The sequence below is a fragment of the Jaculus jaculus genome, chromosome 3 (assembly GCF_020740685.1).
Source record: "Jaculus jaculus isolate mJacJac1 chromosome 3, mJacJac1.mat.Y.cur, whole genome shotgun sequence".
Taxonomy (NCBI): domain Eukaryota; kingdom Metazoa; phylum Chordata; class Mammalia; order Rodentia; family Dipodidae; genus Jaculus; species Jaculus jaculus.
In genome coordinates this window covers 140978453-140991887 of record NC_059104.1, presented here as the reverse complement: position 1 = coordinate 140991887, position 13435 = coordinate 140978453, and the positions used below count along the sequence as shown (strand labels likewise).

At 35.2% G+C, this 13435-nt stretch overlaps 1 protein-coding gene across 3 annotated transcripts in view; it reads left to right on the top strand.

The window, feature by feature from the left end:
- The window catches only part of Mctp2 (multiple C2 and transmembrane domain containing 2), a 248963-nt gene that overhangs the window by 107581 nt on the left and 127947 nt on the right, over nt 1-13435 (top strand). For all 3 annotated transcript variants that reach the window (XM_004658162.2, XM_045146215.1, XM_045146216.1), the window contains exons 5-8: nt 981-1123; nt 2961-3037; nt 3553-3664; nt 7375-7410. In XM_004658162.2, the coding sequence (XP_004658219.1) occupies nt 981-1123; nt 2961-3037; nt 3553-3664; nt 7375-7410 (368 nt within the window). The remainder of the gene's footprint in view (nt 1-980; nt 1124-2960; nt 3038-3552; nt 3665-7374; nt 7411-13435) is intronic.

Genomic DNA, 13435 nt, shown 5'->3' with positions numbered 1-13435 from the left:
TTCATTGTTCTCCTTGAAGACTGTTCACTCACTAATACATTTATTCACCAGGTATTGATGAGTAAGCATATCATTGGCACGTAAGATGGCACACACCCATGCATGTGACACACAGCACAATGCATAATTCATGTTTGATGTTGGCAGACTTTTCTTTTTCCTCAATTGATCTGAGAAATGAATGTTGAGGAGAATCTGCCATCAGCCTTTGTTTTCTTGTTTCTTTCCTTTGGGCGTATTAACTAGAGGGACATTGTTCATTCCCTTTGGTGTCCCATTCAGAGCTCCCCAGGAGGAGCCCCGCAGGTCAGCGGTGTCAGCTCTGAGGCCAGCGGAGGGCCTGGCTGAGTTGGCATTCAGCTGGGCCAGCTGAGACAATGTGTGCAGCTTTGGTGCAGGTGCGGGGGACAGCAGAGAATGGGCACTCTGTCGATCTAATCTCTATGGCCCCCAATTCCAGTCTGAGTTCTGCCACCCCCATCTTTTGTGCCAAAGATTCCAGAGATTGATAGATTTATTATGATTATGTTTTAAAGTACAGGATTCTGTTAAACCAGCCATCTGCTGACCGCTTGGAAATGCTCATTTTCCCTTTTTCCTGACTCTCTGAGGATCCTTGAAGGGGCGGGCTTCTCCCCAGGGCTCCTGACCCTGACTTGATTTCTTGAATTTTTTTGGGTAGCAGAGGGGTGACATAGCCACAATGAAATCAAACAGAAAAAGCTCAAAGAGTCTATTCAAATGCTACCAATAAAGGCAAAATGGAATTAATCTTTTACCCCCAAGTTGTTGGATTTCTCTCTCCCCTCCACGCCTGGGGCTCCCATGGCAGCACAAGGACACCTCTGTCCTGAATGTGCTCTGTGGCTTGCGAAGAGTCTGGGGACTGTGGGGCACATCCTGACTTGTACAGATCATAGGTTTTCATGTGTGTTTTAAAATTCTGTCTTGTTCTTTTTTTTTTTTCTTTTCTTTTAAAGGCACGAGTGATCCATATGTGAAATTTAAGCTGAATGGGAAGACTCTGTACAAAAGTAAAGTGATATATAAGAACTTGAACCCTGTTTGGGATGAGATAGTTGTGTTGCCAATACAAAGCCTTGACCAAAAGCTCCGTGTAAAGGTAATCATAGATGGCATTCTAGTGGGCTCTTTCATGTACAATGTTTATTATTGTAAAATCTAGGTGATATATATATATATAAATACACACACACACACACACACATCGGATAGTTTTCATTTTAAACTGCCATGTTGTTTACACACAAAAAAGAATAGAGCAAAATAATGCAATTCAGGAGGAGACAAAGGAAAAGCACAAGGACAAACACATCCCCACAGAACAAAGATCTGCCTTACAGAAAACTCCAGTCTTACCTTGAAGTTTACACAGTGAGACTGTATAGGATTGCAGGGAAATTTCAATTCTTTTCTTCCTGAAGCATTTTCCATTCATTCATATTTTTGAATTTTTCATGCTGCACACATTTATTAAAGCACATGATACCAGCAGCCACTGTAAAATGAATGCTGAGTTTGGTACCCATGGGTTATCTATATCCAGGTAACCAAAGTGTGTTACAAACATAAACTACCCATATTGTTTCACAGGATGCACTTCTATCTAGGCTAGCATTCATTGTGGGAAACGTTTCTTAAAATGAAATATTCACCTCTTATCAATGCTCTTGTGTTTGTTCATTATGGTGAAGTGTTAATACATTACCTCTTTTTTATTGTATCGATTTGATAGATTTCCTTTATTTCATTATAAAAGCTAATTTGCTTTAAAAAGTTTATTTGCAATGACTGCTTTCCCATTTGGCATCATGGCTCATTCTGCCTAAATGAATACATATTGTCAGCCTGTCCTAAGGCTGTCTATAGACATTGCATTCATTTTAGGCAAAGTACTCATTGTGTATAGGATTTTGTACTTTAGATGTTGATATATTTTGATTAGTTTACTGAGGAAAATTAGGAATTACTTTATTATAAAATGTTCCTTGAAGTATTAATTGTGTTTACTTTTCAATCCTATAATAATGACTTGTATGCAAGGAAATAATTAAGATATATCATTATTATACTTTAAAAGTTGTACATGATAAGACTTTCTTTTTACTGTATATTTTAATTGAACAATATATTCCCCACCTAGGAAAGCATGAATAAAAATTAGGTTAAATGTAAAAAAAATACATAAATATATATATATTCCTCCACAGTTCTCATGCTGTCTTAAAAGTGAACTTGTCACAATTAATTTTTGTATTCCTCTCATAAAGTAGTTTAAAATAGTATTCATATGAAGGAATTCTTTATACTCTTAATGAAAACTGTTCATCTCAAATCAGTGAGATCTTCTCTACAGAAAATTGCTGTGTAAATAATATCCTCATTGATTACAATGAAACTTACTGAATGTGGAAGAATTATTACTGGCCCTGTAGTGGTGACAGGTACAAAAGCCTTTCTCATTAGGAATAACTTTATACTTAATAGAGTTTCAAGCTACTGGTGTAAGCATCAATTACTCTAACATCTGGGTTAAAACTGCATGAGTTGAGTGCAGAATGGGATTGCTATAGAATATTTAGCAAATTTCTATTTAATTGGCAGATCTGCTCACCATGGAAAATGCTAAATTTTAATGAGAGACCAATTAAACTACACGAAGAGGTCCATTGTGCATAACAGTTTAATGCATAAGATGACTGCCTGTGAAAGTACTTCCTGCTGTTGTTTTGGCCATGGTCAGTTAACTGGGCATGAGTCTATAATTTTGTTCTCAGTATAAGCATTGCTAAATTTTCCTTCCACTGTAATATATAAATTATTACAGGTCCTAGAAGATGGATTTCACCATTCCCAGCATATTACAGGTATTAATATTTTGATAAACTTGGTTGATTTTCCACAACATATTCATTTGTGTGAATTGTCTCTCCTTGTAGGTATATGACCGAGATTTAACCACTTCTGATTTCATGGGTTCTGCATTTGTCACTCTCAGGGATCTTGAACTCAACAGGTATTATATTTTTAACTGGAGTTGTTATCAGTGAATTTTGTGAAACTCATGCTTGTATTAAATGATTTTTCAGATCAACTAACAATAAAATTCTGAATGAAAGAGTACTTCCTTCCTAGTGTCATTAGAACTCACAAAATATTTTTTTACAATTTTCGTTTTTTAGATGCCAAATCTGTTAGTTAGTTATTAAATACTTTATGATATATTATAAAATGAGTAATGAACTTTATAGTTTCTTTTGTTAATATTGAGGTTCATTAATCTAACCTAAAATAAGTGTTTACATTTAGTTTTTGGTGAGAGCATAGGGAGATCAGTTAACCAACTATTGGATTTAACAATGCCAGTGTTTTTTCTTTGCATGAAAGTGGTTGCTTATTTTCATTGTACGTAGTACCTTCTTGGCATCATGTCTAATCTTCATGCAAGTAGAAGAGCCTTATATCATAAGCTCCTGATGTAATTAATACTACCAATTAGTGTCAATATTATTTGTTGCTTCTTGTTTACAGGACAACGGAACATGTTTTAAAATTAGAAGATCCAAACAGTTTAGAAGAGGACATGGGTGTGATTGTGTTAAACTTGAACCTAGTTGTAAAGCAAGGTGATTTCAAGAGGCATGTGAGTGTGATCCCTTTGTTCTTGCTGTTCTTAAACTCTGTATTCCATTGCTCATGGACTACTGGGCCCGCACCAAACTGCTATTTTTTTGTAATTTGGAGGGATACAACAAACAACTTTATTTGGTGGATCTCTGTGGTTATATGCATCTCTCTCTTTTGAAACACCTGAAAGGAATTCCAGATCATGAAGGAATTTTTGAGTTTATGAGTAGGTCTATGGTTAATATTGCTCTTAAGCTTACATGTTTCATATGATTTGTCTGTTATAGATCATCCCAAACATCTTTTTATTGAACACCAAGGTTTCCAGTTAGTAATTTTTAAGTCCTAGATAACTTAGGTGTACTTCCATTATGAAAAATAATTCTTGGGATTTAATTATTACACAGCAAATTATTAGGTGTTCAAGTGGGTGCCTGCAATGTTTCCCTGCTTTTTCTTCTTTTCTTTTTGTTGCTTTTAGCTATAATGTTTCCTTTTAGGTGTACTTTTGGGAAAATGCAAATTTTAATGTACTCTATTTGATTACATGAAAACGTCTCATTAATACATTATGCATTGAAGAAGTCTATAACAGGGATAAAGCATTGGATTTTGTCAGGATTTGATTGTGATTGCTCTTATGAGTAAATATGGTGATTATAATCTCATTTTTATTTCCAGAGAGCATATATTATAATTCCAGGAATTAAAATCAGAACAGAATGTATTGGAGTTTAACTTTTAAAGTCAAAATATTTACTTGAGAAAGAAAATAATAAAAAAGAATAAAAATTGGAAAGCTGTTTTCAAATTTCATTTCTGATAATTCTGTTTAAATTAGCATAGTGGTTTAGTCTAGGCAACTATTCTTCATTTTAGATATAATTCATGTTTTCTATTGTAACCCATTTCATGTTGAAAGTCCTGACTCCTATACTAGTAAACTACTTTTTAGTTTCCATAGTGTCAACTAAATATTTGTGGTTTTAATTGGTACTCCTTATGATAATTTACTTGACAATAACAGAATAAAACTATTTCTTAATGACAGTGTTCATAATTGAGATCTCAATAAAGCTGACATTTCAGTGTTAAGAATAAGCACTTTTATCTGTTCTAGCAAGTGAAGGTATGCTTTCTTACTTTTAATCTTCATAGTATTATTTCAGCATCTATACCACTGCCTTCAGTGTCAAAATATATAGCAGTTATCAGGTTACTCAAGGTGTCTGCTTGGTTAAAGTAACATGAGATTCATCATTTGTCCCACAACTAGATAGGTGTCAGGCAAAATTTCTTACATGTTTTAGTTAGTAAGATAGGCTTGGATAATTTCCCCATTAAAATAGTTACATACTTTCATTATTTCATGTGAGCTTTATAAAGTCTGCTGGACTATGTTTAGCTGTAATATGGGTGTTTTGGTTCATTTCAATACTGTTCACATTTGAAAATTTAAAGTTTTAGCCTTTTAGTTTCAGTTGATTTCACAATACAGAAACTAATATTAATGTAGCCTAGATCATGTTTTTGTAAAATATCTCAAAGGATTTTTTTTTCCAATGTACAAAAAGGATCATCAGTTCTGATCTTTTTTAGCCTGGTTCCCCTTACCTATGACTCCCCCTGCCTTCTTTTGAGAAGGGCTTGTGATACTATTTCTCTGCTCTTGTGGGCTTTCTTCTCTTTGTCTGGCAAAGGTCTAGTGTACAATTTATTTCATATCTTCCAGAGGAAGTACCATAACATGGAAAATTCTACCTGTGCTCATTTGTCCGGGTTGGCAGTTTTCTTTTGCTCTTTGTGTACCTGATCAAAGTATAACCAAGGAAAATTAATTGAGGAATAATTTATTCTGAGCCATATGTGGTTATTCTAGTTACTGTGCATATCATAGGCCCTTTGGGTATAATAGATGCAAGGAAACATTTGCTCTTTTCATTGAGTTTAAGTTAATATTTAAAGGCATTTTTGGTTTGGACATTTTTAAGTGGTAATGACTAGCACTTTGGGACTGGAGGGCAATGGATTATTTGTTAAGATAATATGCAAATGTTTTTCCACTTTAACTTAGACCTTTAAAGTAGTTTCCATTTAAATTTTCAGCTTTGTACCCATTTCCTTCTATCACTGAGACGGTATTTTTTTTTTGTTTTTGATGCTGTAAAAGTGCAGAATATCATGACGTGCACTTTGTCTCTGAATCTACTCTCATCTTCTGCAGCTTAAGAACGTATGAGCATGTCTTAGGCCGAAGATAAGGTGCTAGCTGGAAAGCAAATATGTTTGCACTTTATTTTTGCTTGGAGAAGAAATAGGATTATAATTAAAATTATGGACTTTGTCATTAAACTGCCTGAGGTTTGAGTCCCGATTCCATGAAAGTTCCATACCACTCACAGAATAACTGCCCTCTCTGAGCTAGCCTCCTTGTGTGAGAAATGAGGATGAGAAGACAATCTGTTCTATAGCGCCATGGAGACTGAGATGATCAAATATAGAGTTTTACATGAGGCAGGGACAATCAAAACTTGGTAATAAGAAATATTACAGTAAAAAAGACATTACATTAATGTCTTTATTAATGCTTGTTTATCTCTTATTGATATATGAAATTAAATAAATCATTATACAGGAAAATGACTTATATAGCTCTATGCCTGTGTGAGATTGTAAGAAATTTTGATGGTTGCATTGAAAGAAAATATTTGACACTTTGTTGAGAAAAAAATACCTGAAAAACTGCTTTTCATACTCTGGTTATAGTTCCTGAAACTATAACGTATGTTTAATGTGGAAGTCACAGTACTACTGGGAAAAGCATTATCCAGGAAGGGTATCTTAATGTCATGTTTGCCCCTAGGTTTCTAGTTGCTTTCAGTGGAATAGAAGTTGATTTCTCCTGATGGCTATTTATTTTTTACATTATTAGGAAGACCTATTGGCAAAGTGGATACATATATAGATAAAGGTGCAATTTTCCTCCTTGAATATAATAGTAAATATACTTAATTAGGCTTACTTTTTAATTGAAATATCTTGAATTTATCCAAACTAACTAGCCAGAGCAGAGCTTTGCCATGCTGGATAATAATGGGGTGAGGAAAGGGTTTTTCTGAAAGAGAACTGTAACCATTGGTGAAATTCAGCAGGCTTTGCAGGACAAAGGAATGCTTAGAAAAGAAGAACATAAAAGTTCTTATTCTTAAATCATTTTCTTCCCTCACTCAGCAAAATTAATTTATTTAGCTAGGCAATAATGACTCTGTTATTGTAAATATTTAGGTTTAACTTATCCAAGCAAATGGAATTATATTTTCTGTTATCTAGAACAATGGGAGATCACAATATGAGGTAACATTGACTATGAATTTCATCAGTATTTGAAATGTCACCTACATATTTCTAGTAGGAGAGACCTAAGTTTCTATATTATAGATATGAAATTATACAACTTCAAGGTAATCAGATGATAAATATATCCTCTGAGATTGAACAGCGTTCAGCTGTCTCTGCCTTAGCACTCTGAAGAAATGGTAGATCACAACCCCATGGCCATACATTCTCTTTGTTTATGTGTTCTTGTTTGCATGTGATGTTTTTGGAACATCCAAATGTAAAACTGCATCAAATAACATCATGTACAGTGTGATTGCATTATTACTGATTGGATGTTTCTCTGCTTCTTTCTGACACCTTCACTATATAATGGACCTCAACCTTTAGCGGTGGTCAAATCGGAAGCGGTTAAGTACCAGCAAGGTAAATTTACTTTAATTTTTTTCCTTTGGATTATTTTCCTCTAACTTCTTCTTTGTAGTTAAGTACGAATGTATACATAATTGATATCACCCAACCTTTACTTGTAATAGCATTCTTTGCCTCTTACTGCCCTAACGAATAAGAAGAGAGTAACCTTTCTTTAGAATTTCATTAAATAAGGGCATGGCCAGATGTTTGAACTTGCACTTGTATGAGTGTTGACATTTTATGTGTAACAGCCATGGTAGAATTTTCCACTTCATTAAGCTCAGGATATTTAAAATGCAGCATGGATAGATGTTATTCCTTTAGTATGATATTTACCATTATATTGAAGCTAGTTATGAGTGTGTGAGTATTATAGGGACAATGTGAAGATTGAAGAATTATTTGATATATTTTATAAGTCTCTTTCATATCCTTTGGGGGCTAAGCTATTTATTTTTGAGTTAGAATTTCTTTAAAGATTTCTTCATGATGTACTAATGACGATTTACATTATTAATATATTTGAGAAATTCTACAGTATTATGAGCTTATAAAATATCGAAGTACTAGGCTAGGAAAGCATTCATAATTATTTATTAAGTTTTTAACTTATCAAATTAGAACTTAGGTAAGTAAATATTGGTAATCTATTCCTGCAGTCCCATCACTCGGTAGGTTGAAGTAGGAGGATTTCTGTGAGTTTGAAGCTAGCCTGAAGTGCACATTGAATCCAGGTTAGTTTGTGCTAGAGTGATAACCTGTATCCAAAATAAAATAAAGACTAGAAAAAAACTTTTAAAACATTACTCTTGCATATTTAATTTATTAGCTCTTGCTAATTTTATAAAGAGAAATAATTAACAACAGAAAAGGAATTACTATTAAATGATGACCTATTCAGGCTCTTTAAAATATTCAGTCTCTCAATAGTGGTAATGTGAGTGTATCTGTATGAGTGTAGCAGTTGCTGTGTGGGCGTGTGCATACACATGTATGCAGACATGGCATATCTAATATCACTATACTTCAGTTACCTACTGCTGTATAAATAAAATGGAGGGTCTGAAGCTGGAAACATCTCAAGATCAAGTTTTCAGTCATATGTCAGAAAGGAGAGAGAAGAGAGGGATAGAGAGAGGGAAGGAAAGAGAGAGAAAGAGAAAAGAAGAGGGACTGCAATTTTGCTTTCACAATCCAAAGCAGGCACACAGTGCTAGCAAGGAAGGTATCCTCAATAAGCGAATGCACCCTGCATTGTGAACATGTTAGCAAACCTATGAGAAGGTAATTGGTTATCCTTAGACTTCAGTTGCATCCTGGAATCCTCAAACTCTGATCCTTTTTAAGAAATCAGATGAAGAGACAAAAAATAATACTGTGATGCTGTGTCTAAAATCCTGCCAACTTTTGCCTTATTCCTTTATAGTCACTAGAGGGTAGAAGAACATCATTTCTTACCACAGAAGGGAGCTCAGCTCTAGCTTCCCCATATTAAGAGTTTCTGTAACCACCCAAAGCAGTAAACTTTCCCAGCATGCTTTGGTGAAGCCTGACAAAGCAGTATTTTCTCCTTTATTGATTCTACCACCGCACTAAAACACTGGGACTGTACATCAATAACCATCTTTAGTTAGGGAGCTTCGGACTGTGGAAGAGCACTGGCAGTGTGTGGGAGAACATAAAGACAAGAATGAGAAATTGTGAGCTTGGGGAATATTGGAGTCTGGGGAGTATAGGAGAGGTTATGGAAGAATGGCCACAGGAACAAGGAGGGATAGAAGAAATGTTGACGGCTGGGATAAAGATATCAAAAATATGAAAGGGACAGAGGATCCAGAGGGCAATATTTATATATGTACTGCAGAGGTGTGAAACTGAGCTGCTGTCTTTAAATTTCTTTTTGCCCCAGTTACAATATTTTCTAGAATTTTGACTTCAGTGTACTGGACTCAGGAAATGTAGTAAATAACCATACCTAGTATATATGTTTTATATATGTTTAGTTAGATTATAGATAAGTAAAGTTCATTGACAGTTATTTATGATCTTGTTTGAGCCATGGAAATTATATATTAATGAACATTTTTAATGGGTATGTTGAGTTCTTTGCATTTTAGAGTATTCAGATTTAAGGAGAAAAGTTAGGTAGCTTCAAATTAGGCTCATGAAAATGGAAACTATAAATGTTGTCATTAGTACTATGTAAAAATACTCTGGTTAATCTATCTTTTGATATTTTTAACTATAAATTTCTTTATTAAGACTTCCACAATTTATTTGATATTATGTTACATTTGACATGAAGTTTACTTAGCTAAGATCATTCAAATTTTTCTAGTTCTGAATTCCTTTTAAAATAACATTAATGTTCATATCTATTATTCTTTCAATAATTTTACTTAGATTGTTTCTTTCCCACATAACTTTGCAAAGTTTTATCAACTTAAATGCTCCTGAATAGGACTGCCTTTAAGAGTTTTCTTCTAAACTGTTTCCTTAAGATTTTGCCCTAGATTTTGCTGTAATCAGCATATGGGAATGGCCTTTCAAAATAGGTTAAGTTCTGACCAAAATTTTTTTGGAATGACCATTTCATACAGAGTACGGAATTTGATTTAATAAGGCATGGATTCGTACCTAACACCATTTATGTAGTTATTCTATGTAATTCTCGGTATGGCTAGGGATGCTTATGATATTCATTTCTCTGCATTAAAATGCTACTACAGCTATACAGATGAACATTAGCAGCAGTTATTTCTCTCATAAAATGCTGTGGAGAGGTACAAAAAGGTAATGATAATAATGAATATTCTCTCTTTCTGTCTGTCTACACCCACCACCACCACCACCTCCCATCATTTGATTTGGAGAGATTTCTGAATGCAGGGTTCCTTAGTTATAGCTTTTCTTCACTTGAGATGAGTTTTCAGTGGGATAAGAACTTACTCATACAGGGCCCTTCTTTTGACCCACTGATATATGCATTTATATGTCAGCTAAATAGATAAGAAATAATGCACACTGCTATAACTTTTTTTTTTTTTTTCTGTAATGAAATCAGTTGACTAGTGGTGCTGAGGTTTGGCCTTTTTGGCTTTGTATCCTTTATTGCAGTTTCTGTTATTGTGGAGGCTGAGCTCTGCGGGACTACATTTTCTAGGTCCCCTAATCATCTGCTCTCCAGCTGGCTTTGTACAGGGATAGAAATTGGCCTTAGGCTTGTTTGATGTGAAAGAACTGAGTTGAAAGAGGATAGAGAAAGAATTTGAAGGGAAGCTGTCTGTCGGTCTGTCTATCGATCATCTGTCTGAAATGAACTGCTCTTTGGCTAAATCCCATTGAGAAATAGGGGCCAATTTTATAATTGTTTTATCTACAGATAGCTTGAGTTGAAAAGGAGATCCTCATCCTGAATGATATTTTTCACCACTGGCCCTCCAGATGAGCACGTCTCACTGCATGCATTTTCCTTTGTGAGTTGCCATGGCTCATTGCTGTGTAGGCCCAGGAAGTAATGCACATGAATTCCTTCACTTAAGGAACTAAAGGCAGGATATTGTGCCTGGAATACTTTCCCAGGGGACAGAGCACTTTCTGTTTGTTTGCTTGCTCATTTCTATTTATATACATTCTTTTGCACATGCATGTGTGTATACATGCTTGTCTGGTTATGCCAGGGTCTCTTGCCACTGCAAACAAATGTCTTCTGTTTCTGGCTTTATGTGGGAACTGAACTTAGGTTGGCAGACTTTACAAGGAAGTGACTTTAACCACTAAGCAATCTTCTCAGGCTGATTTACACAGATCATTTTTAAAAAAATATTTTTACTTTATTTTATTTATTTGAGATAAATAGAGAAAGAAACTGATAGGGAATGGGCAATCCAGGACCTTCAGCCACTGCAAACAAACTCCAGATGCCTGTACTACCTTGTGTATCTAGTTTATGTGGGTCCAAGAGAATTGAGCCTGGGTCCTTCGGCTTTGCAGGCAAACCTCTTAATCCCTAAGCTATTTCTCCAGCTCTCTATATATTCTTAACTCATGTCTACTTTGGTAATACTAAAACATTTAATTTTATGGTTAAACTCATAGGATCATAGAATTATACAGGCAGCAGTTTATATCTACTTAGATATCTCTGTCTATTTACTTCTCTGTTATTTATTACTAATCCAACTTTGTATCTCTGTCTTACCTATTCTATTACTTATATGTCATCTGTCACATGCTACTCTGTATGCTTTATTTCCTTCATGCTGACATGGAACCCTGAGATTTTGGCATGCTGAATGCATACTGTACCATTGAGACACAACCCCACTTCCTATCTGTTTATTCTGTTAACCGGAATATATCTGGTTGTGGCTCTATACTGACCACTTCTGTATATCTCAATGCAGATCCTTCCACTGCCTTCTTATGAAGTGGAGGACAATGTTATCTTAGGCACAGTTACCACTGGGGATGTTCCTCTTTCCTGATGGCTGCAGTTCTGCTCAAGTATGACCACCAATCTGTTGGAACTCTCCTGTAAGCTTGCATGCACTCCAGGGAAGAAAGTGAGGGACGCCACCCGCCTAAACATTTTATCTCTCTTTTCAGTGACATTACACTAAAACTTGTTCCAAAATTTCTTGTAGACCATAATTTTCTAGCAGGAATACTGTCCTATAATAAGGAGGTAATTAATAAGGAGGTAAATTAGACTCACCAGGACTGCTCAGCAAGCATGAGAGAGGAGAATTAGTGTGGAATATGTTCATACTATCTAGTGAGACCTTTCTGCGACTGAAGGTGAGCTCTCTCTGAAACAGCCTCCCAGGTGGCTCTGAAGTACACTCCAGATTGAGAGTCACTGGCACTGACGGGAGAATAAAGTGGGCTGCTGGGAATAGTGTGAATCAAAGCTAGAGGTGTTAGGGTGGACACACAGTAAGTTCAGTAGCTGTGGCTGCAAACACTTGGGTTAGGGTGATGCAAGGACATGTCCATGGTCCAAAACAGAGGAAGGCAATTGGGCTGAGAGTTCAGCCCTGCACTCTCAATAGCTTGACAGTAAGGCCAGGCTTTTACTTTCTTTCAGGCCCTGGCTATTGATGCATTTTAACAATTTAAATAAAAGTAAGAAAAATAGTACAGATATAATACCTTACCTGGTTGCATAAAAATGATAAATATTGATGCATACAGTTACAACCTTTGATCTTCCTGGAGATCAGGGCAGTGAGATAATTTTGTTACATTACATGACCTTCCATTTTTCCCCCTTTTGTAATAATAGGAAATTTATTAGTAATACTTTTCTAGTCCTAAATCCTGAGAGTCACCAGCCATCTATAGTCCTTACCTATTTATTTAATCTTGTCTTAATTTGATTGTTATTTTTAATTGGAAAACTTGAGTGATGACATTTTTTACTAATTAAAAAATTAAATCAACATAGAGCTGTACATACAGATTCTTCGTGTCCTTGGAAATTTGATATAGTTTTTACCCACAAATATAAATCTCATCTATGTACATGTGGGAATGTAAAAGGTTTTCTTTTAAGGCATATGTGAAGATTTTTGTGTAGTTCTAGCAGAATTTATGTCTACAAGATGATGCGATGGAGCTGCTGAGAAGGACTGAGTGTGGGAGTTTTGCCCGTGTGTGTGGATCTTCTCATGCCGTGTCGTTAAAGCTGTTGACAAGGAGCAGTAGTTTTACATGTTGAAAACACTTGAAAGGAATAGTTCAGTGAAACCTTTTATAGACTTAATGTTTTCTCTTAGATTTGCCAAGGTTTGGTCTCCATCGTTGGAGTCTTGCTTTACCAGTTTATTAGCCATTTTTCTTATAAAGTTGATTTTTTCATGCATTTATTTCCTTTGGCTACCGACTTTGGCACAATGACTTCAGAAAAATGACTGAAGATAGAATGTGTTGGCAATTTGACTTCTGCCACCAAAACAGGATTTACAGTATATATAAAGCATTTTTTCCTCTTAAATACATGTCCTAGTCACTGCTTTTAACCTGTTAACTCTTC